This window comes from Diadema antillarum, unplaced genomic scaffold (genome assembly GCF_040938485.1).
Source record: "Diadema antillarum isolate AM-2024a unplaced genomic scaffold, OU_Dant_1.0 seq00000562_RagTag, whole genome shotgun sequence".
Classification (NCBI taxonomy): Eukaryota; Metazoa; Echinodermata; class Echinoidea; order Diadematoida; family Diadematidae; genus Diadema; species Diadema antillarum.
The window spans coordinates 1383006-1410972 of record NW_027271501.1 but is presented as its reverse complement, the minus strand read 5'-3'; the positions used below and the strand labels follow the sequence as shown (position 1 = coordinate 1410972).

General features: G+C 38.4%; 1 protein-coding gene across 1 annotated transcript; it reads left to right on the top strand.

Annotated features, from left to right (window-relative positions):
- Positions 1-4189: 4189 nt before the first annotated feature.
- On the top strand, positions 4190-27617 carry LOC139735022 (salivary peroxidase/catechol oxidase-like). The gene is made up of 13 exons (XM_071645796.1): positions 4190-4217; positions 4621-4774; positions 5617-5789; positions 17341-17449; positions 18206-18387; positions 18944-19114; positions 19704-19934; positions 21548-21732; positions 22246-22721; positions 23400-23567; positions 25167-25336; positions 26549-26660; positions 27422-27617. The coding sequence occupies exons 1-13, from the start codon at positions 4190-4192 to the stop codon at positions 27615-27617; spliced, it is 2355 nt and encodes a 784-aa protein (XP_071501897.1).
- Positions 27618-27967: the final 350 nt, after the last annotated feature.

Here is a 27967-nt window from a genome sequence, read left to right as displayed (position 1 = left end):
TGGAGTGGTTTCGAATATCTTGCAAAACGTTAAAAGCTAAATCCTCACCTAAACCAGAACTGTACACACCCTTTAATAGGGTTATGTATAGGTTAGCTGGGTTCGGGTCGTAATAGGTTAAGTGTGATGTCAGGATCAGGATTAGGGTTAAAGTTATGTTTATGGGTAGTTATAAGAATGTATTTTTGGTTTAGCGTGCAGATATTTCATGGGAGCAATATATGGTCGCCGGAGCAAAATGTCACGGAACAATAAATGAAGAGTTTGTTCGCAAAAACCGATAAGTCCATATTTGCCAAATGGAGATATTTGCAATTAAAGGTCAAGAAAAATAAAGAGAATAATAAGAAATGTTTTGCTTCTTTTGACCATAACTTCAAAAATGTGCCTTTATTGTGGTGACCAATATATCATTTAAAAGGTATTATTTTGTACTTTATGACTGAAACCGTACTTCAAAATCTTCAAAAATGGACTTATCGGTTTTTGCGAACAAACTCTTCAAATCAAAGCCCGCATTGATCATTTATGAAAAGTCATCATCACAGACCAAGCATATCAGAACAAGATCTATACAAGACACAAAATTCAGGATATGACACAACGTGTTTGTACTGGCGGACGTTTTATACATGTTTTCTTCACCATGCATTTTCTATGTATATTCGTCAGATGTTCGTCAGAAAGACGGAAGAAAACTTTTATGAATATCCTGCTAAAATAGAAGGTATTCTGTTTTCAAGACAGAGGTGTCGTCTGGACCGCATTCTTTTTGCTCAGCGATCAAAACACGAAAAAAAAAATCTTATTTTATGATGTTCTCATATTTGAATTTCGTTCGATATCAGCGTCATATTCACAATGAAACAAATCAGAAACAGTAAAACGCAACACGTTTATGCTCCTCACTTGCTCGCTTAATCACATTTTTTCACATTCAGAGAAATATCTTTTATGATATCATAATCATGCAGTTTCATGCTTTCTTGACTTGTACGGCGACCCTCCTCCGCAGGGGTTTCCATGAAGCCACCCGCAGTCTCCGCGGAACATAATCCCTTCAATAACAGAATCCACCTCAATGATCAACTTGAAAATGGCACATCCTCTAACTGGCTCGGACAAAATTTAAGAATAAGTGTTAACATATTTTCGTTTCTAATTCACATTATTCACAAGGTTATCGTTCATAAAACCTATAACGCTGAAAGCTATGTCCTACATGGTGCATAAACATCCTATGTAATAACATGAACTGAATTACATGTTTTTACTTAGTGAAATGTTATGCCTTTGGTCTAAAAATGTTATGATATTTTTTGTTAGTGAAATAAAAATCGCCCTTACCATCCTTTATTTCCAATCTGTAAATTGCTTGTAAATCGTTAACAGAATGAACACAGATTATCATTACTAATTTGGAAAAAAAAATAAACTGCGTGTATCATATTGAAATCGATGTAATATCTGCTGAAATCTAACGCTATATCTATACCTTTCGGTTTCTTTCCAACTTGTTGGAATCCTCACTCATCACAAATACACAGTTTCGTTTGCCAAAGCTTCATAAAATACGCAGAAGATTCGATAATAAATCTTTTTTTAAGAAGTGGTGTATATTGAAAATACCAATTTCATATAAATCACATTCAAAACATTCTTTCAATTTTTGTCGTCCAGGTATTAATGTCACTGAGTTCATCACTCCATTTTCAAAATTTCTACTCTCTCTAAAAAAAAAATGAGTGAAAATAATCACTCTTGAAGGAGTAAATACAAAAAAGAGTGAATTTAGAGTGAAATTGGAGTGAATTTTGAGTGAAAATGCTCATTTTCACTCTTAGTTTTGGAGTGACCTCAGGGATCACTCCAAAATCTTCGAGTGATCCCGAAGGTCACTCCAAAACGAGTGAAAATGAATATTTTCACTCAAAATTCATTCCAATTTCACTCTAAATTCACTCCTTCAAGAGTGAATATTTTCACTCGATTTTTTTTTTTAAAGAGAGTACATTTCTCCACCCCCAACACAAAAACAACAACACATGCACATCGTGTTTACTTTATACGTGTATAATAATGGAACTCCAGTCACGCACCATTATAGAAAAAGAGTTCATCCTGTGATTTATAGATATAATTTCCACCAAATAATGTCCTTATTCATTCTTCCGAAAACGGGTAAGGGAAATTACTGACCAATACGGGAGAAGCCTCCCTAATAACAAATGGTTGGAGCCATATTACTGTAGGAATAATCCCTATATTATGCTTTCAGACCTTGCCCCTATACCAACCGCAGTTGGTATTTCCATTCATCGATTATATACAATGGACTGGTTGAGGATAATGGCTGTTTGTGTGATGTTAAATGGGGGTAATATACTTTAAGAGTTCTTCATCTGATGGATATTGGTGATACCATTCGCGTGAAATGTGTCAGGAGGATATTTTGGCGTGTTTGTTGAACTGTCTCGTTTCGTCCGTTTGACATGCTCTTCGCAGATCGGGGGAAAACAAGCGCAACAAGTCACCGAGCCTCAAAAAGTGGATGGGCAAACATAGGTTTTCAGTTTAAAATCTGGCCTCAAGTTTGTGGTCAGAAAGCAACTTTCTTACAATAGATATGAAAGCATTTTGGGCATTGAGGATGAAGGGCGATAAACGTGAAATTATTTGAAAAACAATTATATCATGGTAAATGTCAAGTTTCAGAGCCAAAACTTAACATGGAGTATCAGTTTCAGTAAGCCTCTGATGCGTCTATGCCAATAACAAGAGAAACGATGAAAACAAAAACAACGAAAATAGCACAAGCAAACAACAGCAGAGTGGGAGCCATACCACCCACTACCAACCGAATAAATGAAAGATACTAATTTCTTCATGTATGAGAGGAAAGATCATTTTCTTGAAAGGGCCATAGGAAGTATAAACATTATATTTAATAAACGAAAACGACTTTATGGCAATACAACACGTATACCATTTTAGACACAAAAATCACAGTAACATCAGACACGTGAACAGAAAATGACGTATTTATGTGTGTGTGTGTGCGTGTGTGTATGTGTGTGTGTGTGTGTGTGTGTGTGTGTGTGTGTGTGTGTGTATGTGTGTGTGTGTGTCTGGGTGTATGTATTTCTGTACCGCAGCATAACGTCATGCAGTGACTGCTATAGATTTGCAAGCAGACTTTTATTTCACACTTTGAAAAGGCAGTGAACCATTTCCATCTGATGCCCCGAATATACTTCTTTTTTTTTAAGCAAGGCCAACGATTATTTTGATGGGTCCTTGGCTTGACCAATTTGTATTTAGATGGGCGACTGATTGTAATCCCTCCTTGGTCGTTGTGCATGGCAGCGAAAATCGTGTGCGAGTTTCTATTGTAACAAATGCAACCATATTTCACGAAACGAACCAGAATACGGGAACTGCTATAATTTGCGAATGTCATTAAACAATAATAATTACACGTGAGAACATGAGCTGATGACTTTATAGTAAACATGACTATACCCTATCATGATGATAGTCATGTTAAAACTCTTAGGAATCCTATACAACAGGGTCTCCTATAGGAAATTAACCTGTTACAATCATCGTTAGTTTCAGATTGTGAATTTGCCAACAAGTTGGTAACGCTTACTATGATACAGGGGAGTGACAAGGTGAAGAAACAAAAATCTCTCCTTTGCATTTTACCCATGTTCATCTTCGCGGAGAGGATATCGCCCGGCCTATTGCAGGCGTGTTATAATAATTAATTTCGTTGACAAAAGATAGTATTTCTGTTGAAATATAGTATGCATCATTCCTCAATCACAGCAAGTCGAGCGAGCAGCAGTGCGTTGTAGATTCCCTTTAGATATTTTGGCAGCAATCATTTAGCGTGCACAGGAAACGCCCCTAAAAAGTAAGAATATGTTCTTCTTAACTGTAATCAAATGCAATACCCTGAAATACTATCCATTTACTGAATCCGAAAGATTTCACATTCTGGTACTTTATACCTGGCGAAACAAAATCTTGCTTAAATGTGCGCAAGATGGTTACCTTTTATGTGATGATAATATTCATTATTTTTCAGTCCAGTTTGAAGGAAAACTGAAAGGATTTGTTCAGTAACATATTACTAAAAACTTCTATACAGGATTTCAACATTTCCTCTGTATCTCAGCTCAAAATGGCTAAAATCACGAAACCATCTTTTGGTAAAGAGCAGCTAGGAGCAAACCATAAATTGGGAAGAGATTCCATTCCTCTAACACGTCCCTGCTATATATTAGTACTTATAGAAGACCTTACATAACGTCTTTCCGTGTGGGTATAGCTGCGTACATTGTGGTGGAAAAAGATACGTCAGTTTCACAAATTGGACCAGCACTGTACTTGGAAACCGCTGTCACCCCCGTTGCCTGTGACATTTCGTGGCGCCACAAGTTTGGCGAGTCCGTGATTCCATCGTCTAGTTCCCCAACAGAGTCCTACCGTGTGCGACACCATCAGCTGCTTTTCCAAGTACATAGGGCTATACTCCTTGTTAAAACACAGTCGATATCACAGTGGTTGTGGTGATGTGACGTTTAAAGTGATGATGCCGCTATCGTATAATAGTGGATGAAGAGGAGGGAAATGAAAGAGGTGCAGGAGGAGGAGGAGGAGGAGGAGGAAAATTAAGGAGGGAGTATGAGGAGGAGCTAGACGGAGATAAGGAAAGGAGGAAGGAGGGGAGACGCAAGAGGAGGAGGAGGAAGAGGAGCAAGGGGGAGTGGCTGGGGAAGGAGGAGGAGGAAGAGGAGCGAGGGGGGGGGGGGCTGGGGAAGGAGGAGGAGCAGGAAGAGGAGCGAGGGGGAGGGGCTGGGGAAGGAGGAGGACGAGGAAGAGGAGCGAGGGGAGGGCTGGGGAAGGAGGAAGACGAGGATGAAAATAATAGTTGTGATGACTATTATGTGGAAATTGATTATGGTGATAGCGAATGATGATAAATACAGTGATGATATTGAAGATGACAATAACCTGATAATGATGACAAGAATGAGAATGAAAATGACACTGGTGATGATGATGATCGAATTTAATTGAATTGAAAATTGATGATGATGATGACAATAAAATTATGATGATCATGATGTTATGCTGCTGCTGTTGCTGATGTTATATCATTTAACTCTGAATGTTTACTGTGGGGTAAACGAATAAAAGATGCAAGTTTGCTAAAGATACAAACACTCACACTCATGCATAATTTTCAGCAGAAGCATTATCGTTCTGGAACTGTTATGATACATGTATAGATTTTAGCAAACAAAGAAAACAATAACAACCACCAACTACATTTATGACACTGTGAATAAAAACGTGATAAAAAAACATCTTATGCAGTCGGCAAAATGTAAAGCTACAAATTTGAATGGTGGAGAACGATTTATTTCTTGTCAAACTAGCCGACCAAGCAATGCTTAGGCCTAGAAGCGTATGCATCAATCTCAATACTTCGCCTCTGGCATTCATACGATGCATCCGTTTATAATCATACTGATGGAAGCTTCCATATCATACCAAGGGAGGTTATACCTCTGGCAAATATTGTTGCGGTTTGATATCCCGTAGATGCACTCAGTGTGAAACCGAGCGTGAAAATCTGATTTCGTCAGTCAGTCAGTCAGTCGGCGAGCGGGTTCGCGACTTGCCGAACGATCAGAACAAGAGGCGACCATCGACAGACAAGCACGACACTGAGCACCTGTACATTGGATATCTGAAAGAGTCCTCCATAATATGGGGTAGGTTTGTCATGCCGTTTATTTGCACGTTCTTTCTGTCTTTCATTTAAACTATAGTGTTATCAATTGAAATGCCGGTATTAAGGGAAATGCCTGATATACTGATGTTTCCTGCACTAACTTGCTCCCTCAAATTGATGAACATTAGGCCTATATAAGTACAAAGGATATTTCGCTTTGGTTTCCGTTTGTATAACACTAATATTGACCAGCTCAGTGTTGAAATATTAAGATGTTATGAGAAATGTTATAGCCATGTGTCGGCATGTGGTTTCAATCTTGTGTGCACCGCTTATCCTGGAGAGTTTTTATCAGTGTTCTAATATTCTTGTAAACACAACTTTAGATTGTTAGCGACGTAAAAGAGTTTTGTTTAAATGGTTATCTGAATTGCTTCCATCTTGATATTCGGCTCAGATCAATTTGATTTTTAGGAAGAAAGCAAACATGCATCTTGAAATTGCGCTAGATGCACACATGAAATGAATACTTTCATAACGGATGTATGAACAATATTGCCGATGCAGAAAGTTAGACACTCCAACGTTCAAGGAGGTTTTATTCATGGAGTTCCAACTGGCTGTAATTATTCAAACAGTTGTCAGACTTCTATTGATGTATAAAGGAATTCCACAGGTGCACTTGTGCCTTTGATGATCGATGTTCCAAGCCGCCGTCTTGCTGAGCAATCTGAAGATTCATTTTGAACGTTATCATAATGTTGGCCATATTTTGCTTATTTATTTATTAAATTAAATGAAATTTCACTTGATAATAAAGCATGTAAAACAAAAGTCAATTCCGTTCAGAAATTTGCGCAAAAGTGTAAATCAGAGCTGTATTATGTGAAAATGTTTAAAACTGTACCATCCTGGAAAGCTGGTTTTATCACTTTTCGACTTAATTTCCCCAAATGAAACTAACATGTAATAATCTTCAAGTATAATTCTTTATTGATAGATATATCAGATTAGTGCCTGCGTATGCCCAATCGAGTAATTTTCATCTTCATTTCAGCATTTCCCCCTCAATTTCTGTTCGCGCATCCTCGTATCTGTACCACCTATTACAATAGCTTTTACAAGAAGGGACAGCGAAAAGTGCTTACCATCACAAAGACATATCTTCCTTTGAAAGTGGCTGGTGATTATGCAATGAGACACAGTCAGTTGTCTTCGTATCTGCGCGGCAGATCCTGTTTGGCACATGCTTCAAATATTTTTTAGCGGCGGCTTCGAATATAGATCAAAGGGAATTAGTCCATCATGGGCCAGGCCTGATATTGGTACCATCTGAGGTGGCAATACCTTTTTGATGTCATTTTGTTTGTCGGGCATAGATATGCTTATCAAGCTATGATAGCATTTCCAAATGAGTAGCTTAGTCATAGTAGATGAATTTTATACCAATTTGGTTTTGTTGTTATATCCCTGTACTTCTGAATCGAGACCAACCGCTATACAAAGAAGAGCACTGTCTTCTGTATGTGCACAGGTGTTCTGTTGTAAACGCGGTGCGCTTAGTCTTTATTAAAGGCAGCGAAGGGAATATCCAAGGGTTATGATGTCCACAGCGCTTAGTCTAATATTCAAGACGGCGAAGGGAATATCCAAAGCTTATGATACAGTGTATATCCCTTTATCTAAAAACAACAACAACAACAACAACAACAAAGCAATTTCTCGTGAATTTTAGCGTCTTTTCCAATTATTTATCATTTTCCCGTGAAAACGCTCGGTTGAAAACGCTAATACCACGCCAATGTCGCTTTATTTCCATCCAACAATGAAAGATTATGCAAAAACAACGTACCGGTACACTATAATACATTATAATCAATAATGTTGTAAATGAACAGAGTGATTTTTGTTTAAAACTGATGTATTTGTTGAGAGGGTGGTATAAAAACAGTATAGATAATCCCTTTTATTAGGAACTTTAGATATGATAACGGTACATTGTTCTTGATAAAGACTAAGCGCACCGCGTGACAGCTGTGGACATCATAACCCTTTGGATATTCCCTTCGCTGGCTTGAATGAAGACTAAGCGCACCGCGTTTACAACAGAACACCTGTGGAAATACAGAAGGCAGTGCTCGCATTGTATAGCGGTTAGTTTCGATTCAGAAGTATAGGGATATAAAAACGAGACCAAATTGGTTAAAAATTCGTTTATTATGACTAAGCTACTCATCTGGAAATGCTATCATAGCTTGATAAGCGTATCTATGTCCGACAAACAAAATGACACCAAAAAGGTTTTGCCACCTCGGGTGGTACCAACAACCCATTTTTCGGCTCTTGGCCCATGGACTAAATAACTCTGTTGTTACTCCATCTCTTCAACCTCCTTGCTCCAACTGACTCTCGAGTCAGAACAACACGTATTGGATTTGAAGTTGGATTTCCGTAATCACTTGTCCGTTGAACGTTGTTTTCATCAAGGATATGGATAATATTTCACTTCTTTTTTACGGGAAACCGAAACGAATGCACTCTATCTGTAAAGAACTGGACAACAATAAGGAGGGGGCTTTGTAGATACTCAGGAATCTAGCTTTTACTTCTGGACTACTGGTACTGGAAAACTGGACATTATGAGTTAGTCTAATAACCAGTCTCTCTACACTATCCTTTGATAGAAAGTTCAAACTTTTGTAACTTTTTAGCTCACAAGTTAATGACTTACATCCATTCGGTTTATGCTAGTCATGTACACTTACACCATAACTGTAATCTATCTCTTTGTATGCTTTTTTTGTGTGAGTAGGGTTATAAAGAATTATCATTAAAATGGTTATAGTTATTATCACAAAAGGATTTGAACTTTTATTACCATATCTGTTTAGAAAAATATTTTTACTCTACAACTTGACTTTGAATGAAATGCACTTTTTATTGCACCATAATTTATGGACATATGCATAATAATGGTTGCTGTGCAACGAACCTGGAAAGTTTCAGCATGATAAACACACGGCTCATAGTAAATAAATGTTTTTCTTCCTGGACAAGGGATTGTGCTCAATGGTTTTATTCCGAGACTGCTACGTGAGTAATACGTGATGTTTGCTCTATCCAAATGAGTGATTTGGATAAAAATCATCAGTCATATATCAGAAATCTTTTGCGAGATAGTCAAGGTTCATCATATTCAAACCAACGAGAATGAATATCTTTATTGATTGCGATAAAATATTCAAATTTGCTTACCGTCACCTTTCATTGTTAGATTCTTTTTTAATTAAAGACTGCAAGGTAAATTGCCAATTCATTTCGTTGTATCGTCATCTTATTGGCATGCTTTGTTCATTTGTGGTCTGCCGAGAATGAAATAGATTTCGAATTGAATTTGAATTAAATGATAAAATTATTTCTTTCATTGTAGTAGAATAGTCCTCTCACAGACCTCCATAAACTCTTCTTTTGTCCTATATGATATATAGCGACAGGAAAGATCTGATATTGGAAGCAGGCCAAGAATATAATTACAGCATGCTGTCACAACAGGCTGATTCTGTCATTATTTTCGACGACATGACAATGTCAGGAAGCTTAATATGATGGTCATAAGTGGGTTAAATTTGTAAATATAAGCACTTGCATGGGTGCTTATAAACTCAAATCGAAATATTGTAGGCAAAGAGAAACGTCTCTCTTTTAACAAATCCATTCAAAATAAACTGTTTTTTTCTTCTTTCGAAAAAAACCCCCGAGAAACAAGAAACAAGAAAGACAGAAAATGGAGTAAACGTTTCATCACCTCGGTCCCCCCCCCCCCCCCCAAAAAAAGGGGGCATCCCCTACCCTGGTAACAAGTTATGGAATTTTAAGCTTTGACAAATTCTTGTAAAACATTGATATGTCAAGTCCACAGAGTTGGATTATACGTATCATGCAGCTCTATGGTCTGTCATCGGTCCACTCCTCTCCCATTGGTTAATATCAAGTCACGTGTTGTCTTATCACCGTCGATGATTCAGCATCTCAAACAACTGATAACTGGATAATTTTGGCACCACTAGTTGTAGCCTATCTGTTGATGTGAACGGTTTTGAGTTCTGTATTCTTCAAGATATGATAAATGTGACATATTATGTGAAGATGCCCTTGCCTTCCAATGTCACGGGATAACCTCAGCATGTTTTACTGTTTTCATAATGTAGTACATTATTTTGAAAACTGTATGACATCGTTGATTTTCCATGCTGTTATTCTACTTAATAATTCTACAGGATAAACCTCGATTACACTTTGTGAATAAATTGATAAGTAGGCCTAAGTGCATGAGTGTATGGATTGATAAATGAAGAAATGAGTGACCGAGGCGACGGGAGGTGTTCCTTTGTGTGATAAAACTAACATACACGGGCAATTTTTCTTCTTCTTCTTCTTTTTCTACTCGTACTCATTACTGAAAAGATGAAAAACGCTCTTTCTTTGATGCTATCTATACGCCCCGACTTTGAGTAATGAACACCCATATCAGGTGTATTGTGCTCTTTCATTCCATTTTATTTCAAGAGAAGTCATTGCACTCAACCTGGCAAGTTCATCAACCGTCCTATATCTACCGCGTCCTCAAATAAAAGATAAAATCTGGAAGATTCTGAATGAGCTAAATATACTGACATGCATTTATCGTAACTGCTTTTTCATGGCAAAATGATGTACGTGTCTAATCGCAGCCAAATCATGGTTGACTATAAGGTTGTATGAGTAGGACCTTTTCATGACTTCTACAAGATGGCCAATTACATTCATTGGTAACCGGAGATCTTGAGCAGACCAGACATTACACTGTAAAAACATCGGTGTTAGAATGAACACCACAGGTGTTAAATCTAACACCGATCAAACTTCAATAAAGTACCACACCCACAGGTGTTAAAAATGCACTGTGATGGTGTTGAAAAGTGTTCACCTGACACTTCGTGGTGTTAATTTGACACTGTACCTGGTGTTATTTTAACACTGTACTGGTGTTAATTAAAAAATGACACCACATGGTGTTGATTTGATATTTGCTGGTGTTAATATCAATGGTTTAACACCCGTCCAGCTTCAATAAGGGACCACACCAGCTGGTGTTACTTTGGTGTAAATTTATTTTCAAATTTTTTTTCAAAAATCTAGTATTTTAAGGTAAAATTCTTGATCGTCTTCTTTAAATTAAAAATCAACAATAAGTGCAGTTACTAAGAAACTCTTCAAAAAACAGTTTAAAATTTGGAAATGACACCCGTAGGTGTTAATTTAACACCATAAATGAGCACCGAAAATTTAACACCAGCTCGGTGTTCACTATTTAACACCGGACTTTTTGCAGTGTACTTTTATGTCTACACCGTCTGTCCGACTTAAAGCATTATTTACCATTTGCAGATGAATTAAAAACTCAGCTCCACTGCTTCAAAAGTAGTACTGAAATGTGAGTCAGGGATAAAAACAAGCCATGTAAAAAAAAAAATAATAATTAGTATAATCAATTTAATCATTGTTAGATATAGGAAATGGGAATGATAAAATTATTTCTAGACTAAACCCTCTACAGTTATGGTTTATTGAGAAAAATAGTGATATCTCCTAATATTTTAGGTTTTATTGCAAACTTTTTATATGGTAGGATTTTTGTGATGCAACTAACCTAAACATATGCATCAAATGTGATAACTCGAACATTTTTAAATCACTGCTCCCAATGGTGAACGATACCTTAAATATGATATGTTTTTTTTTTTAGTATCAAAAGGACATTTGCATTTCGCTTATAGGTTGAACGCAGAGGCCTACCAACTCATCGAATGAGTTAAAGCAATAATTTATAACCTTGTCAAAATTAATAGGTTTGTTTCTTCGTGATCAGTTACATTGGATGTTTAGTTCTCTAAACTAGCAAATAGCAAGTCGATGAAACACAAAATATAGATGTGATTAGAATTAAAGTAACATTATTAGCAAAAACACGTCAGTGAAAGTTTGAGAAAATCGGACAATCGATTAAAAAGTTATAAATCTTTAAATTCGGTTGCTGACATCGCTGGATAAGGACACTAATACAGTTCATAACGTCATTGTTGGCAAAAATTTTAAAGAAATTATAAAGAAAATTCAATATATTCTCACTTTTCGAGCATAATGAAAGAACACTCGACTTATCTCTTTCAAAAAGCATGTAAATGTTAGATAAAAAAGTCGAATTTCTCTCTTTTATCGTCCAGAATGACGTGATGAATGTAGTAGCCTTCCCGTCCAGGGTGACGGCACCGAAACTCTAAAAATTCATGACTTTTGAATCGGTTGTCCAATTTTCCTCAAACTTTCAAACCTCCGCTGATGTCCTCTACTAATTGCTGCTCTCACTCAATCAACATTTTATATCAATTTGGGTTTCGGAAATGAAGCCTTGATTCGCAGCCTCGGAAAGAAATGGTCCCATTCGACTCGTGTTCATCTGCAGAACATACCTTATCCTGTTCTGTGTTGACGGATGCTTGCAACCTTTAGTAAGGGAGTTAGATTATCACATACAACAACAACAACAACAACAACAACAACAACAACAACAACAACAACAACAACAACAGCAACAGCAGCAGCAGCAACTACTGCTACTACTACTACTACTACTACTACTACAACTATTTGCTGCTACGCCTAAACTACGACTACTATACGACTACGTATACAACTATTAGGATTAGGCCTACTTCTACATCTACTACTACTACTACTACTGCTACTATACTACTACTACTACTACTACTATTTTTTCTTCTTTTTCTTTTTCTTCCTCTTCTTCTACAACTACTACTACTTATATGTTCTCCTTCTACCACACTACTACTACTACTACTACTACTATTTCTACTACTACTTCTACAACTACTTCTACTATAATATACTACTTGTACTACTGCTACTCCCGCCACTACTGCTATGGACTGATTGCTTTAAAGGGACTGTACAGTACTGGTTGAGGTGGGGATTCATGTTTTGAACATTCCTAAGTGAGATAATGAGAAATCTCCTATGAAATATGAAAGAGCAAGTAACTTTAACAAGGATTCAACGTGTATTTGATGAAAATTGGTTTTCAAATGGTTGAGATATCCCAAAAAGGGATAATAATAAAAGGCGATAGGCCACGCCTATAATAAGGATCTCTTTGTTTCACCTTGTTTTTGGATATCTCAGCCATTTCAAAACCCATTTTCATCAAATAAACTTTTGATACTCCTTAGAATTGCATGCTCTTTGACATCTCATAGAATGGTTTCTGAATATCTCGCAAAATGTTAAAAGCTAAATCCTCACCTCAACCAGAACTGTACACGCCCTTTAACTATCAGCTTTTATCCTATACAAAGATGTACCTCGAGTACTACAACCACAATACTATACTAATGGTTCTACCACGTCTAGACTACATCTATAATGACCCCTACATTCAAATGAATCCATAAAATGAAGACCCAATATTGGTCCAACCACCAGTGCGCTTAGTAATAATGAAATACACTGTTTATCCTTAGTATACTCCAAACTTCATGGAGATTGCGAATTTCACCACGCGTCCCTTCCGGTTGTGTTTTTACACAAGGAGCAACCTCGTTAGAAAGGGGAATAATAGACTCCAATGTAGGCTTTTTATTCTTCTACAAATGTAGACCAATTTTCGACAAGGATCCAAGCAAACAACAGGTGATTTTGTTGCTCAGTGAAGTGAGACAGAGAGAGGGAAAGAGGGATAGGGAGAGAGAGAGAGAGAGAGAGAGAGGGAGAGAGAGAGAGGGGGGGGGGGGGAGGGGATGGGGGAAGGGAAGGAGAAGGGGAAGTATTAAAGAGAATCTAATAACTATACAGACAAGGACTTATGGGCCAAGGCTATACTGTAAAAACATCGGTGTTAGATTTAACACCATGGGTGTTAAATCTAACACCGATCAAACTTCAATAAAGGACCACACCCACAGGTGTTAAAAATGCACTGTGATGGTGTTGAAAAGTGTTCACCTGACACTTCGTGGTGTTAATTTGACACCGTACCTGGTGTTATTTTGACACTGTACTGGTGTTAATTCAAAAATGACACCACATGGTGTTGATTTGATATTTGCTGGTGTTAATATCAATGGTTTAACACCCGTCCAGCTTCAATAAGGGACCACACCAGCTGGTGTTACTTCGGTGTAAATGTATTTTCACATTTTTTCAAAAATCTAGTATTTTAATGTAAAATTCTTGATCGTCTTCTTTAAATTAAAAATCAACAAGAAGTGCAGTTACTAAGAAACTCTTCAAAAAACAGTTTAAAATTTGGAAATGACACCCGTAGGTGTTAATTTAACACCATAAATGAGCACCGAAAATTTAACACCAGCTTGGTGTTCACTATTTAACACCGGACTTTTTGCAGTGTAATAGTTTTATTATCATTATGGTTTCATCATTCATTTTTTCCCCGCATACCTTCATGACAAAGGTGTGTTTTTTTTTGTGTTTTTTTTTTTTTTTTTTTTGGGGGGGGGGGGTCTGACGACAAGAAAGCTTGCCTAAAGCCTGCCTGAGACTTGTCCGACTTGGCAACAACTAATTCATGGAAATTGTATTCCAAATATCAAACGCGTTTCTCACATGCAAAGCGTATTACTAGTTCCGTACATATACATATCCATGTATTCAGATACACCACAGTAAATTTCAATTACCTAAAAACATCATACGATCGAGCTTTACTATTGTGTGCGTAATGTCAACAGGGCGATTCCAATCAGCACGAACCATTTATGAGCACACGCCCCGAGGGCTAGCCAGGATTGTATACTGCATTCACTTGAGAAAGATAGAAAGAAAGAAATATTTTGGCGTGTGATGGAATAATTCCTCCCAGCAGGCGATATGATATATAAGCAGGGAAAAGGGATCGTCTGCAGCCCCCTCTATCCCCCCCCCCTAAAAAAAAGAAGGAAGAAAAGGAAGAGAGAAAGAAATACAGGGCAAAAATCAGAAAAGCCATAGCTCTCCAAGAGTTCCACACTTGGACATTCTTTCTCCCCATTAAGTCGTGGGAGGGAGGGGGGGGGGGGGAGGTGAACATCCCCATGTGCTCGCGCCACGCATCCCCCCAAAAAAGAAGACAACAAACAAACGTTTCGTAACCCCTGTATTTGTTACCAACTCAATCTACATCTATAGATGAAGTCGTTCACCTTCCGTATAGAACACCGACAAACGAATGCATTAGGAAGAAAATGGAGTCAAAAAGATAGATGTTATCAACGGTATAATATCCATTAATCATGCTCCATGGGTATACAGTCAATTGGCGGGTTGAGACTTAGCATCCGTCTTGTTTTGTGACTGCAATATCTCTTTATTCTTCTTTGCTTTGTGTAAACCGATCAAACAAATGATTTTATAAAATAGGATTGTGCTCAGTCTTATTGAATACCCAGGGCAATTATAACGACTATAACGTTGTGCATATTGGTGACTCAACTTTCAAAATATTTTTGTTGCTGAAATAAACTGATTGAACAGAACAATAATGATAGAATAGATTAAAAAAACAAATGTCAAACACACATTAAAATGTTACGTATATGTGAAAATATCTGTTTAACACTATTACCATGCCCGTAACATATCCAAGGTAATCTGTTTTTTACACCATAGGCACCTATTCGGTATATAATAAATTATGTGATACATATAAATTTTATGTAATTTTGATGTGTGTCTTTGTGCGTGTTGAATCCGGATACACATATAGATTGTGTGTGGGGGGGGGGGGGGGGAGGGGTGCACTCTAATTAAGCTTTCTTCTCTCTATTGTATTTCAAGCATTTTCATGTTATGTTCAAAACATTTTACACAATATTTAAAAAAAATATTTATTTATTTTTTTTTAATTCACTTGCTCCTTGCAAACACAAACCTGCACGATTTTCGTACAGGCTGACCTGTTCATCGACTACTTTCACTGACAGATCTCATCCATTCAGTGAGACATTCATCGTTTCTTCATGCGACACTCACACTTGGAAAAAGTGCAATTTGTCATTGCTGTCTTTATTAAAGTTCGTGTGTTCAGACATGCACGACATTTCTCAATATACATTGGTATCAGTGGGCAGAGGAAGAGTTCCCCTTTCCTTACAACCAACACTTTTAAAACATCCGAGTCAGAACTGACCCGGAACTGGGTCCGTTGGGGTCACACACCGTTCGGGTCAGAAATGACAAGGAATGGGGTCAGATATGACCCATTCAGAGTCATGAATTGGGTCAGGGTGACCCCATTCGGGGTCTTCATGACCAAATTCCAAGTCATTTTTGACCCGGAACGGTGTATGACCCCAAAGGACCCAGTTCCGGGTCAGTTCTGACTCGGATGTTTTAAGAGTGAAGATTGCTCTCTCCATAGCTGTCAGCTATATTTATGCCCTCCGAAGTTGGATTAACTTATTTTTTTTTTCTTTCACACACACTGTTGGTCACCGGTTGGTCATAACCCTGCTGAAAAGAACACAATGTCCCACGATGTGTTCACAACGTGTTCACAATAATGGTCGATTAAGTGAAAACGTTCGAATTTAACAGTGCAAAGGTTATTTGATTTTGTATGTAAAGGCATTTGGATGTGAGTTGATGATTCACAATGTATTCACCATGTTAAAATGCTCGAATTTTACAGTGAGAAGAGATCCCACACTGTGTTTAACATTGGGTTTCACACTGTGGAACGCTGTAGCATGCAGGGAAATTCTCATGTCCGCAGAATTGTATACTCTTCAACACCAACGTTGTCTCTGTTGAACCGAATGTGTACATGATGGCCACGAGAGTTTGGCAGTTTTTTTCTATATCCTCGCTGAAAGACGTAAGAAGTTTATCATGATTTCAATGTCCGTTTTGTCCGCAGGACTACAAGGAGCACACCTTTTTCCATCAGTGCTCTAATTGTGATATTCATCCTCACTTTCTTCTTAGGATGTGGTGGTAAGTGTTCGAGCGCATGTAGTGAAAATGAAAGAGGTGTTGTTGGTTTTTTAAGGATTTGAAAAAAAAATGATTTCAGACAACGACAGCAACGGAGATAAAGAAGTTGTGGTGAAATAAGAGGTGGTGAAAGAAGAAGAAGAAGAAGAAGAAGAAGAAGAAGATGCTGAAGGCGATGATGATGGTAGATATAGTAACGAAGAAGACTGGAAAATTCCGACTGCAAAAGATTATGATAACGTAGAAAAAAGAAGGGAAGACGAGAGTGATGCATGAGCAGAGTTAAAAGGAATCTCCAGTGCAGTTAAAAATTAGTACAAGAAGTAAAATTTTGAAGTAAAACAACAAAAATATGATCAAAATTGGATGAAAAAATTGACATTTTATGTCAGTTTCGCCTAATTTTCAGGAGACAGTTCTTATACAGTCGATATGAATATGCAAATAGTGAAGTGGTTAAAGATCTCTGCCCTCATGTCATATGAATATAATTAATATCCATAAAATCATGATTACTTTCCATTGTTTCATTTCGACTAACACAGCTAGATCTCAGAGAGGAACTCAGAAGCGCGACGCTGCCTCGGTTTTCCGTCGCTATGGAATCGATTCGCCGTATTCACGCTCAAAAAGATCGGCAGACATTGACATCACGTAAGTTTCTAACGAACTTACAGAATTAGACGAACATCGCTTATACATTAGAACAGTCTTCCAAACAAAAAGCTATATAAATACAGAATTTCTGTGACCGACGAAACATATAGTAGAAAGGTGCAGGGTCGGCGCTAAGAATGGGATATGAGAATATGAGAAACATTAGTTAAGGTCTTTATCATTATGTTGTAACTTTACCTGGGATCATCCTATTGTAAAACTCTGCTTTTGAAGATGGTCCCCTGCATTTCAAAATGCATTTTCCCATAACTTTTATTAGAAGTGCACCGACTGCGAGTGTATAGGTCTACCTTCAATTCTCAGTGTCTTTATTGTGTACGTTTCCCTACGATTAAGATAATTATTATATGTCATATATATTTTGAGACACATGATATTACGTCTAAATGTATAACATTGTTTTGAAAATGAAATGCAGAAATAAACCTGATCTGAACTTGATCATTTCTCTCTTCTTCGTCAACTAGCTCTGATCACACCGAAGCGCAAATTTGTCTTGCTTACGATTAAATTTGCTTGAAATACAAAAAAAGGGGAAAATCTGGGATATTTCTATTCATAACTTCAAAAATATTCCTTGTTATCCAACAGATTAGTGACGGGTATAGTCATTTCTAGTCTGCTGTATCTGATGAAGAACCTTAATTTTAAAATTTAAAAAATAGCGCTTTCAACCCATTTTGCGATCTAACTCCGATGACGAGTTATTCTACTCATTATTGACAAACACAGAGACCGAGAACTCCTTGACGTATGCGACGAACTGGGTTACTTCATGAACCCAAAGGAATGCAGGGTTCCATCTCTCTATCGATACCACTCCGCCGATGGATCGTGCAATAATCTCAAGCGACCGTACCTGGGAAAAGCATGGATGCCACATGCTCGATACCTTCCCGCCGATTACGGAGACGGTAAGAGTTCTTGAATAAAACGGGAAACATCTAGGCCTACATGAACTTTTAATAGTGATGGTAGTCTTAAAAAGTTGATGATAATATAAAACAAAAATCTAATGTCCTAAGTTTCTTTGGGATTGTTAATCAATAACAGAATTGTGGGCGTACTGCAATACTAAAGTTTGTGATGCTACATGTGTAGAACAATGTAAATCAGATATCAAGAAATTTCATCGCAATTTCACTTTTCTCGCATAATAAAAAAATACTTGAGGGAATTTGTGAAATTCTCTTTACATTATCTCTATGTTGTTCTCCACATGTGACATCACAAACTCTATGGTAGTCTTCTCATCCAGCCTGGGCAGAACTGAAACCTCAAAAATTCATAACATTTGAACAGAATTTCCCTCAATTTGTACTGATGTGTTTTACTAATATTGCTGGGCTCACTCAATCCTCACATGAATTAAGGTTAGCTTGTCCTTGATATTTTTTTTAGTAGTATACGTAGAATTGTCCCACCATGATTCATTGACGCGGTGGAAAAAAAAAATCATATGACTTGCAGGTCGAGAGGCGCTTCGACAGGCTGCAGAAGATCGTATGCTACCCAGCACCAGAGTCGTCTCCAACATCGTCGTCCGGAACGACACCGTTCTCGTGCCTAAACTGACGTCGATGACCATGCACTTTGGTCAGCTTCTCGATCACGACATCGGCCACACACCCGTTGAACCCGGTATAATTACAAATGATATCGCTTATATACTACGTACTTAATTACGTAATTGATTGACTTGTTGATAGACGGGACTGTAATGGCTATTTCGGGACGTTTTCTTTACCTTTGTTATTTTAACACAAGAGTGTTATTCATCACATTGCATATGAGCAAGAACTATTTATCAATCCACAAACTTGAAAAAGTTTCCAGCAATGTTGTGTATGTACTGATATTACAAGATATCTCTTGTTAGACAAATAAGATGTATTGCGTATGAAGGCCAATATATAATTTGCTCTATTAGATTTTTTTTTCATTGCAATTCTATACTTATACGAGTCTTCTAATATTAAAGTCTTTACTTATCAGTGGTTATACTATTGTTTCCTACATGTGATTTTACTTCACATTATATTCAAACATATTATTTTTTCTGTTCATTATATTGGTCTACCTTTGTGCTGTATTTAAAGCCACCTACTTTTGTTTTCCATCTCATATCTTCCCTTACACTGTATTGTCGTTTATTGCTGTGATGAGACGTAAATGAACCAGAGATTCATGATTCTGTTACCTCATTATCCATGCTCCCCTTACCCTACAGATCAATGTGGATGTATAGCAACGGCTAATTGTATTCCGATCGCTGTGCCCCCGAACGATCCCGCCTTCCATACCCGCTGCATCCCCTTATCCCGATCGAAGACCGCACCAAGGCTGAGCTGCTCAACGAACGACCCGCGCGAACAGGTCAATCAGCTGACGTCATTTATTGACGCTTCGCTGCTGTACGGCTCGTCTACTGAAGACGAGCAGGAGTTACGCGGAGAAAGAGGTTAGGCGACATTCCTCTAGACTGTAGTCGTCGTTGGAGCTATGCTTGATGTAATGGCGCTTTGGTATAATCATAGTAACTTAAAAAAGTCCACATTGTTGGTTAGTTTATGACAAACATGTTATGTTTCTTGGTATACCCACAGTAACTGCATAGATGTATATTTCTTTTCTATTGAGATCTGTTCAATTCAATACATGAAACATGATGACCCTTTGATTATTGCACATTTCATACAAGACATGCAAGAAGCGCGCATTCTGGACCATTCAGCAAGGTTCCTCCCCAGTTTTTCAATTTGATATCAGTATATGAGTTTGTCAAACAGTTTGTGGTCTTGGGATTTGAGGCCTCTTTTTAGTATTAAAAATGATGAAACACATGACGTAATTACTATTACACAATGAACTAATGTATAATATTGTATCATAAGGACAATGAGTTTATCAATGTGTGGTCATTCCAAGCTGAAATGAAGGCATATATTTTGCACACGTATATGAATGTTTTAAATGTTTTAAAGATAATAAAAAGTTTTGGTACCTCAAAAGTGTCCTTGAATTTCCTTGTCTTAGTTTGTGTTTCAGGTTAAAATACCTTTCATATAACTAACACTGTGAGACTTACTCGCCCCAAAGTGCTCTCATGTCTTAGTAATCATGCAATTAATTGCGACCAGCAGCCCCATACGCATAGCGACCAGTAGTCCCATACGCATAGCGTAATCGGGCTTCGCATTGTAGCATTCAGGATCATGACAGATTTAGTATCGCAGGGTAAATGTCAACTTAAAATCCCATAAATTCTTCAATTTGAAGACTTACCAATTAAGGTGAAGTATTGAAAACAGGCTTCGGGCAACGTTTGGTTCTGCCTATAGTCCCTTTCTGTTCGAATTGATAACTGAATGTGACTCGGTCGACAGGACCTCAGGAGAGCTACATACAGTACACTGAATACTACAGCCAGTGCATGCGAACACATCGCATGCACACAAATTTCAAATCCATGAACGGATAAGATGTTTGTGTGCGCATGCGCTGGCCATGGTATCCAGTGTATGTAGCTCTCCCAAGGTCCTCTCGACCGAGTCACATTCAGTCATCAATTCGAACAGAAAGGGACTATTGGCAGAACCAAACGTTGTTCGAAGCCTGTTTTCAATACTTCAACTTAATTGGTAAGTCTTCAAATCGAAGAAATTTTTGGATTTTAAGTTGACATTTACCCGCGATACTAATTCTGTCACGATCCTGAATGCTACAATGCGAAGCCCCATTACGCTATGCGTATGGGGCTGCTGGTCGCAGTTAGCTAGGCGTACAATGGGCTGCACGCTGCTGGTCGCAGTCAGTGGTTTCGTACAATATTTATCGACGCTGTACAGCGTCGGCTCTGGTACGAAACCATTATTGCATGATTACTAAGACATGAGAGCACTTTGGGGCGAGTAATTCTCACAGACAACGTACTTTAACCTGAAACACAAACCAAGACAAGGAAATTCAGGGAAGCTTTTGAGGTACCAAAACTTTTTATTATCTTTAAAATCCTGACGCAAACAAATAAAAAGAAGCATAAATTGTAATGTTCTTTTACTGTTAACAACAAAGGATTACTTCGGGTTAGCCCAAACCCATTCAATGCATCGCTACTACCGTATCTTCCCGAGGACGAAAAGCACAAAAAGTGTGATAAGGATGCCGAGTTTCCTTGCGGTAAGGCGGGAGACAAACGCGCAGCTGTACAGGTGGGACTAACAGCTCTCCACACCGTATTCCTGCGATACCACAATAAGGTAGGTTTTCAGTTTTCAGTTTTACTTCATTTCGCATTTTGTATGAAAATCAAACATGAACAATATGTGTACATCTGAACAAAAATCTGAAAATTTGGTCATCTCTTTAAATATGAGCTTACATTGCACCGTCATTTCTTTTGTTAGTGCAATGATTCAAAAACTACTTGATTCCTCATAAATTACAAGGTATTTTCAGGAACATAATCTATCGTGTATGTTTACTGTGGTTTACACGCTAATTGATGTTGTCACGTTTAAGTTAAGTTAAATGTAGTAGGCCTGTTATAGTCTTAGCTTCTTTTGCGTGATTGGCATTGATGATGGCATTGATATTCGTTTGATTTTTTAATTTTTTTTTTTGTTAGCACCAGAGAAAAGGAAGTAGACCTATGCACATAGGTGCAGCACTACCTGTTCTGTGGCATGACTGTTTGAAACGCATTTGATATACTGCTTTATATACCGATGTTATGAACTGCAAAACGAACTTGGCTTTAATTGACTTGACAGGTGGCAAGACGGCTGTCAAAGCTAAACCCACTCTGGGACGACGATCGCATTTACTTGGAATCGAGGAAGATACTATCGTCTGTTTTGCAACACATCACCTACAACGAATATCTACCGATTACTATCGGGCGCGATCTCATGGATAAGTATAGGCTGCGCGTGGGTATCGATAGTCCCTACACAGGCTACCATAGCAACCTTGACCCTAGTTTACCGAACGTCTTTGCACACGCCGCATTTCGAATGGGTCATAGTCAGATCTCCACCAACTTAACCCGGGTGGACGTGAGGTATCGCGAGGTCTTCGACCCCGTGGTCTTACGGCTGGCCTTCTTCAACGGCAGCACTCTCTTCGACGTCGATAACGGCGGCATCGACAGCTTGGTGCGGGGCATGATGGTGCAACCCCTTGATAAGATCGATCGATTCTTCAGCGACGACGTGACAAGGTTCTTGTTCGCCGATCCCACAGCAAGGTAAGAAATAGGACAACATAAATGTAATAATATTTTTCGCTACAGTCTTGATAATGGTGAATGTTATTAGCAGATTCCTGAAGCAGCAAGTTGTTGTAAACCTTTAGATGAACGTGCTCTAACATTAATATACGATATGTATGAATTGAAAAAAGAAGTCACACCATTGGTAGATCATTATTAGCAGAATAATCTAGCAGGCTTTTAATTCACTTCGTCGTAAATAAACGCCACCACATGTAAAATTACATTTGATATTTTGTTCATTTAGAAAATAATCATAACAGTGCAAAAAATGCATATACATTGCTATGTTATATGAAATGTGCTTTGATTCGTCGAGAAATTATGAACACTATGATAATAAATGCAATGCAATGCTGAACGGCAAGGAAAAACGTCCGTTCATAATTTTGTCCGAGATCAATCAGTATGACTTTGTTGTGTACAAAAATTCGAAAATACCTGTATACGGGAGTTATAATAAAAGAAAAACAGTCACATCATTTATGAATTTGCGCAAAAAATTTAACCGTCTTACTTGTGCAAAAGTCCATCACTTCCAGTATCGCACCTTGTGATACTTTGATGGCAGATTGGCCACACAGAAATATAGCACATTAGTCTAGCAGATTATCATGCAGTCATTTTGGGAATTGTTTCATTCCTGTCCGTCAGTTTTGGCTTGGATCTGGTGGCAATCAACACGCAACGTGGTCGGGACCATGGCATTCCAGGCTACACGAAATGGCGCCAGTTCTGCGGGCTGCCAAACGTCACTTCCTTCGAAGGATTAGCTGACGTCATGAAACCAGATACGATTGCTGCTTTAAAGGAAGCTTACGCGTGAGGAAAACTATGTTTGGGTCTTGTTATTGTTGGTTTTGTCTTTGTTTTTGCTTTTGATCATGGCGATTATCAGTCTGTGAGTATCCAGCATTGTGACGTGATCTTTCAATATGATGTCATGGAAACTGACACGAACACTAACATTGATGAATTGGAATCTCATAACTAAAATGGAATGTCATAACCTTCGGTATGGTTTGAGAAATTAATAGAAGTTGATAAAAGCCCGTCAGACATCCGACAAGTTTAAGTAGTGTTGGGCATTTAAAACGCACCCTGTTTCCTTTTTGTTTGCACGTGGCACGTGAAATGTATGTACGTAGATTCATTTATCCGTTCTCTAAAGTATGGTGAACGAGGCATTAAAATCAAGAAAATCATATAAAAGAAGGTGTCAAAGCAGAGGGAAATGTCTCCTAAGTAAGATTTTTAATGTGACTTAACAAAAGATAATCGCGCCCCTGAAAAATCGCGAGGTAAAACCGACTGATGTACTTTACCGATATTTACTCCGGAACAGTCGTCTTTTCCGAGCCCTAAAATATGACGTCACGAAATGAACAAAACCTTTTACGAGTGCCGCGGGACATCGCGGCCGCCATTCATAAAGCACGTATTTCTTGGTGAGCGGATGCAATATCTGGCCTGTGTTTAGTCGCATCTGCTTTCTTGGCTGATACATTAAAACGTCCAATTTTAACCTTATATTGTACGGAAAGACTTTGAGTTGAATTAAGTGATGGGAGTGACAATGACACTGATAGTGACAGTGGCAAAGTCGGGGTGGTAGAAGAAGAGAGGGAGAGGCGATGGATATGGAAGGCCGCTGCGGACACAACTCGTTTGGGGCATACATGGAAACGGGCATACATAATATGCAAGTGCCTCTCAATTTCTATGCTCCAAACGAACCACGTCCGCAATAGCCCTTCATAGATGGAGTGCGTAGCACAGCGCACATTTCGTGACGTCATAATTTTGGTCACCAAAATTTCGCCGTCAGATCGGGTTCAGGTGGTCTAAAAAGGGTCTCAAAACACCATCTCTCCATCGTTTCCATGGTTCTGGAGACGTTTTTTCCTTCTGAAAGTTAATTTTTCATATTCCTAGAGACTTAAGCTTTCCAGAAATGTATAAATCAACTTGTTATTAAATATCGTCCTTTTTTTTTCTCGTTCACCATACTTTAATAGGAATCGTTTTTACTTTCCCCCATGTCAGTATGCGTCAGAAATATCGACGAGGGTGTAAGTTCTTCCACAGCCTTCTGCAAAGGAGAAACTTTACTTCTTTTGTATCCACAATGGAAGGAAACTTTATATGTATGTAATGTTATTGTTGTGTTTATCAACTGCGCACGAAACAGTTCAGGAATTTGACACATCGTTCCGCCAGGTTCACAAGAAGAACAATTCTGGCCATTGTTTGATGCAAATGAATAAGTCAAACCAAATAAGTTTATGAAATGTGTTTGGACGTTTACATGTACATAGAGTTTTCACAGGCAGTTTTAGATAAGTAGGCCCTACTCTGCCTTAATCGATGTCATTACCGCATCCATAACAAGTACTTTCTCCTTCCTACGATGACCGGCAGACACGTTGACGATGTCGATGCGTTCATCGGAATGGTTGTCGAGGAGCCCGTAAAGGGCGCCCTCGTTGGACCGACGGTTGGGTGCATCCTCGGAAAACACTTTTATGATCTCAAGTACGGAGACCGTTTCTGGTACGAGAACTCAGAGGGCATCCAAGCCTTAAGTCTAGGTGAGTGAAAATTAACTGCTAAAGTGAGTCGTGTGGCAAAAATCCAGGTGTCTAACTCATGATTGCATTCAGCAACCTTTATCTATGTCCATTTTTCAGAATCAGGCATAATTATCACGATAAAAAGGAGAACATCGCGTAACGAGATATGCTGCTAACTAGAAGGAAAACTGACAGAATGAACAAACATTCTGTTTATGAGTGAAAATAACCTTCAGCAACAAATGTCCTAACTCTTTCATGCATGAGAAAGTTCCATCACGAAACAGTTTATGGGACATTTGCCCCACCCCCGAAATTTTTCAAACCTAATTTTCTCTTTACTCTCTGATTAGATAAGATCTTCAAATTATTTATCAGTATTCTTCTTGAGAAAGGCATGAATCAATTGAAAGATTCATTCTTCTTTTTTGTTTTACTCTTGTGTTCATTAAATATATTATTTCTCGCATTGATTCGTTATACTGTGTGTGACACATGGCATTATGGTGATATGTATCATCGTTTCATTCACTGCCTTTTTTATTATAAAGTAATTGCCAGTGAGCGCTACGCAAGTCCAAAGACTTATCACACAGTGAACAGCGGTGAAGACGCACACGCGTAATAAAGAGTGCAGATTCCACAATTTAGACATTAATATTGTCTCTCGATATTTGGTTTTTCTTTATTTTTCTATCGAAAGTCTTCTTATTCTTCCCCCAAAAGTGTGTCAGATAGTTGAATTTCAAATCTTAAAATGCAATCACTCCCTCATGCGTGAGAGGGGGGACACCTCCTCCACACTATCCCCCTTAGGTCTATCTCAGTACACTTATACAGTAAGTGTACTGAGATGGACGGGGGGGGGGGGTGTTCTGGAAGGGGTGTCCCCCTCTCACTCGCGAGGGAGCGAAGACGCACACGCCGAAATGGGTGACAGATGCCATGATCACTGACGATTTAGCAGGTCACAGTGCCTTGAATAGTCATATTTCTTACTTTTTGATTAACCATTTTCAAAATATTTCCCCGAACAGTGTGCTCCAGATCGTCGAATTTCAGTTCTAAAAATTCAAAATTTCCCTCGTATATCCATGCACGAAAATATAAGAAGTTTCAAACAAGAAAAACTTTCGACTGCTCACATTAACATCGTTTCCTGAGCCAGAAGGAACATATTCTTAACAATGATGTTAAGATCATTTCTAATTCCTTTCCTTCTCGCAATAGCTCAACAAAAGGCAATTCGCCAGATGACCTTCGCCAGAATGATTTGTGACACACTCGACGAAATTGAAACCATTCAACCTTTCGTTTTTTATCAAGCGGACTCTAAATCGAGGTAAGACGGCGTGATCGAACTGACCAATGCTGACTCAAGGTATAGTTTCATTGACGTCAACATCGTCTTCTAACATTAGCGACATGATGCCTGGGACCATTTTCTCCATATCGTAATCTAGACTCTTTTTGATATGATCATCTTAATCTCTTCCTCTACATTAACACTTATTTCATAGTTTATGAAGATTGCCGGAATGTTATAACTTTTATCGTGACTGTTACTGTCATTAGGGGTCTAGGGCAACTACCCCATGACAATTACATCGGACCCTTCCCCTGACCCTATAGTCCTGATCCTGGAGTTAATCTTTACCCTAATCCTAATCCTGATCCCGAATCTAATCATAACCCTAACCCAAACTCTAACCCTAAGCTTAACCTTAACCCTTATCTTTACTCTAACCCTATCACTAACCGATATTTAGCTAATAAGGTAATCAGTAGTCATATCTTTGACACTATTATTATCATGAAAATCATTGCATGCAATAACCCCCTCCCCGCCCCTATTTTACAGCAAAGCTCAAACAAATACAAACAGATTCTCAGATCTCACATGATTAAGAAAATAGTTTCGGCAGGGTTACCACAATGCAAAGGTTAATAAAAATTTAATCACAGCACAAATTAAAATCTTTTGAATGTATTTCCACATCAATTCCCATTTTTTTTCTTTGCACCCATACTTGGCCGAAATAAAAACAATCCTTCTCTCTCTTTATCTCTCTCTCTCTTATCTATCCATTTCTCTTCCAAAAGCGGTCGACATTCTTTTGCCGAATATAGTGCCACGCACTCCTATCCGGACGAAAACGGGGCTCTGCCTGGTTTTAAGAACCTGCGACTACGGTGTGATGACACCAGGAACATCCCCGATCTCGAGTTGAGGGCGTGGTCTGAGAGAAGTGAAGCCCCTCCATGTAGACCTCGACAGGAAAAAAAACTAGGAGTCTAGCTACGTATATAGAGTGATATAACAAGTTTTCAGTCTCGTCAACAGGATTATCATACAAGCATGCATCCCTCCAACAGTTTCACGACTCTACCCCGAGATGCTTCGGGTGCACGTCACGAGACCGACACCCACGAGTCATACAGCCCACGAGTCATACAGATCACAAGTCATACAGCCCGTGAGATATTCAGCTTACGAGTCATACAGCCCATTAGTTCGATACTAAGCTAACAAGGCCCACGAGACCGACACATTAACCCCATGTTGTATCTGTCGAACTTGTGGGCTGTTTTTACCGAGTGTCGATCTCATGGGCATTACTTGCGTAGTGTCGAACTCGCGGGCTGTAG

Excerpts from the sequence above, each read along its gene's own strand:
- LOC139735022 (XM_071645796.1), top strand. The coding sequence starts at position 4,190 with ATGGCTAAAATCACGAAACCATCTTTTG. Across the intron at positions 4,218-4,620 it reads AATCACGAAACCATCTTTTG|TGGATGAAGAGGAGGGAAAT; the intron begins GTAAAGAGCAGC and ends ATCGTATAATAG. Across the intron at positions 26,661-27,421 it reads CAAGCGGACTCTAAATCGAG|CGGTCGACATTCTTTTGCCG; the intron begins GTAAGACGGCGT and ends CTCTTCCAAAAG.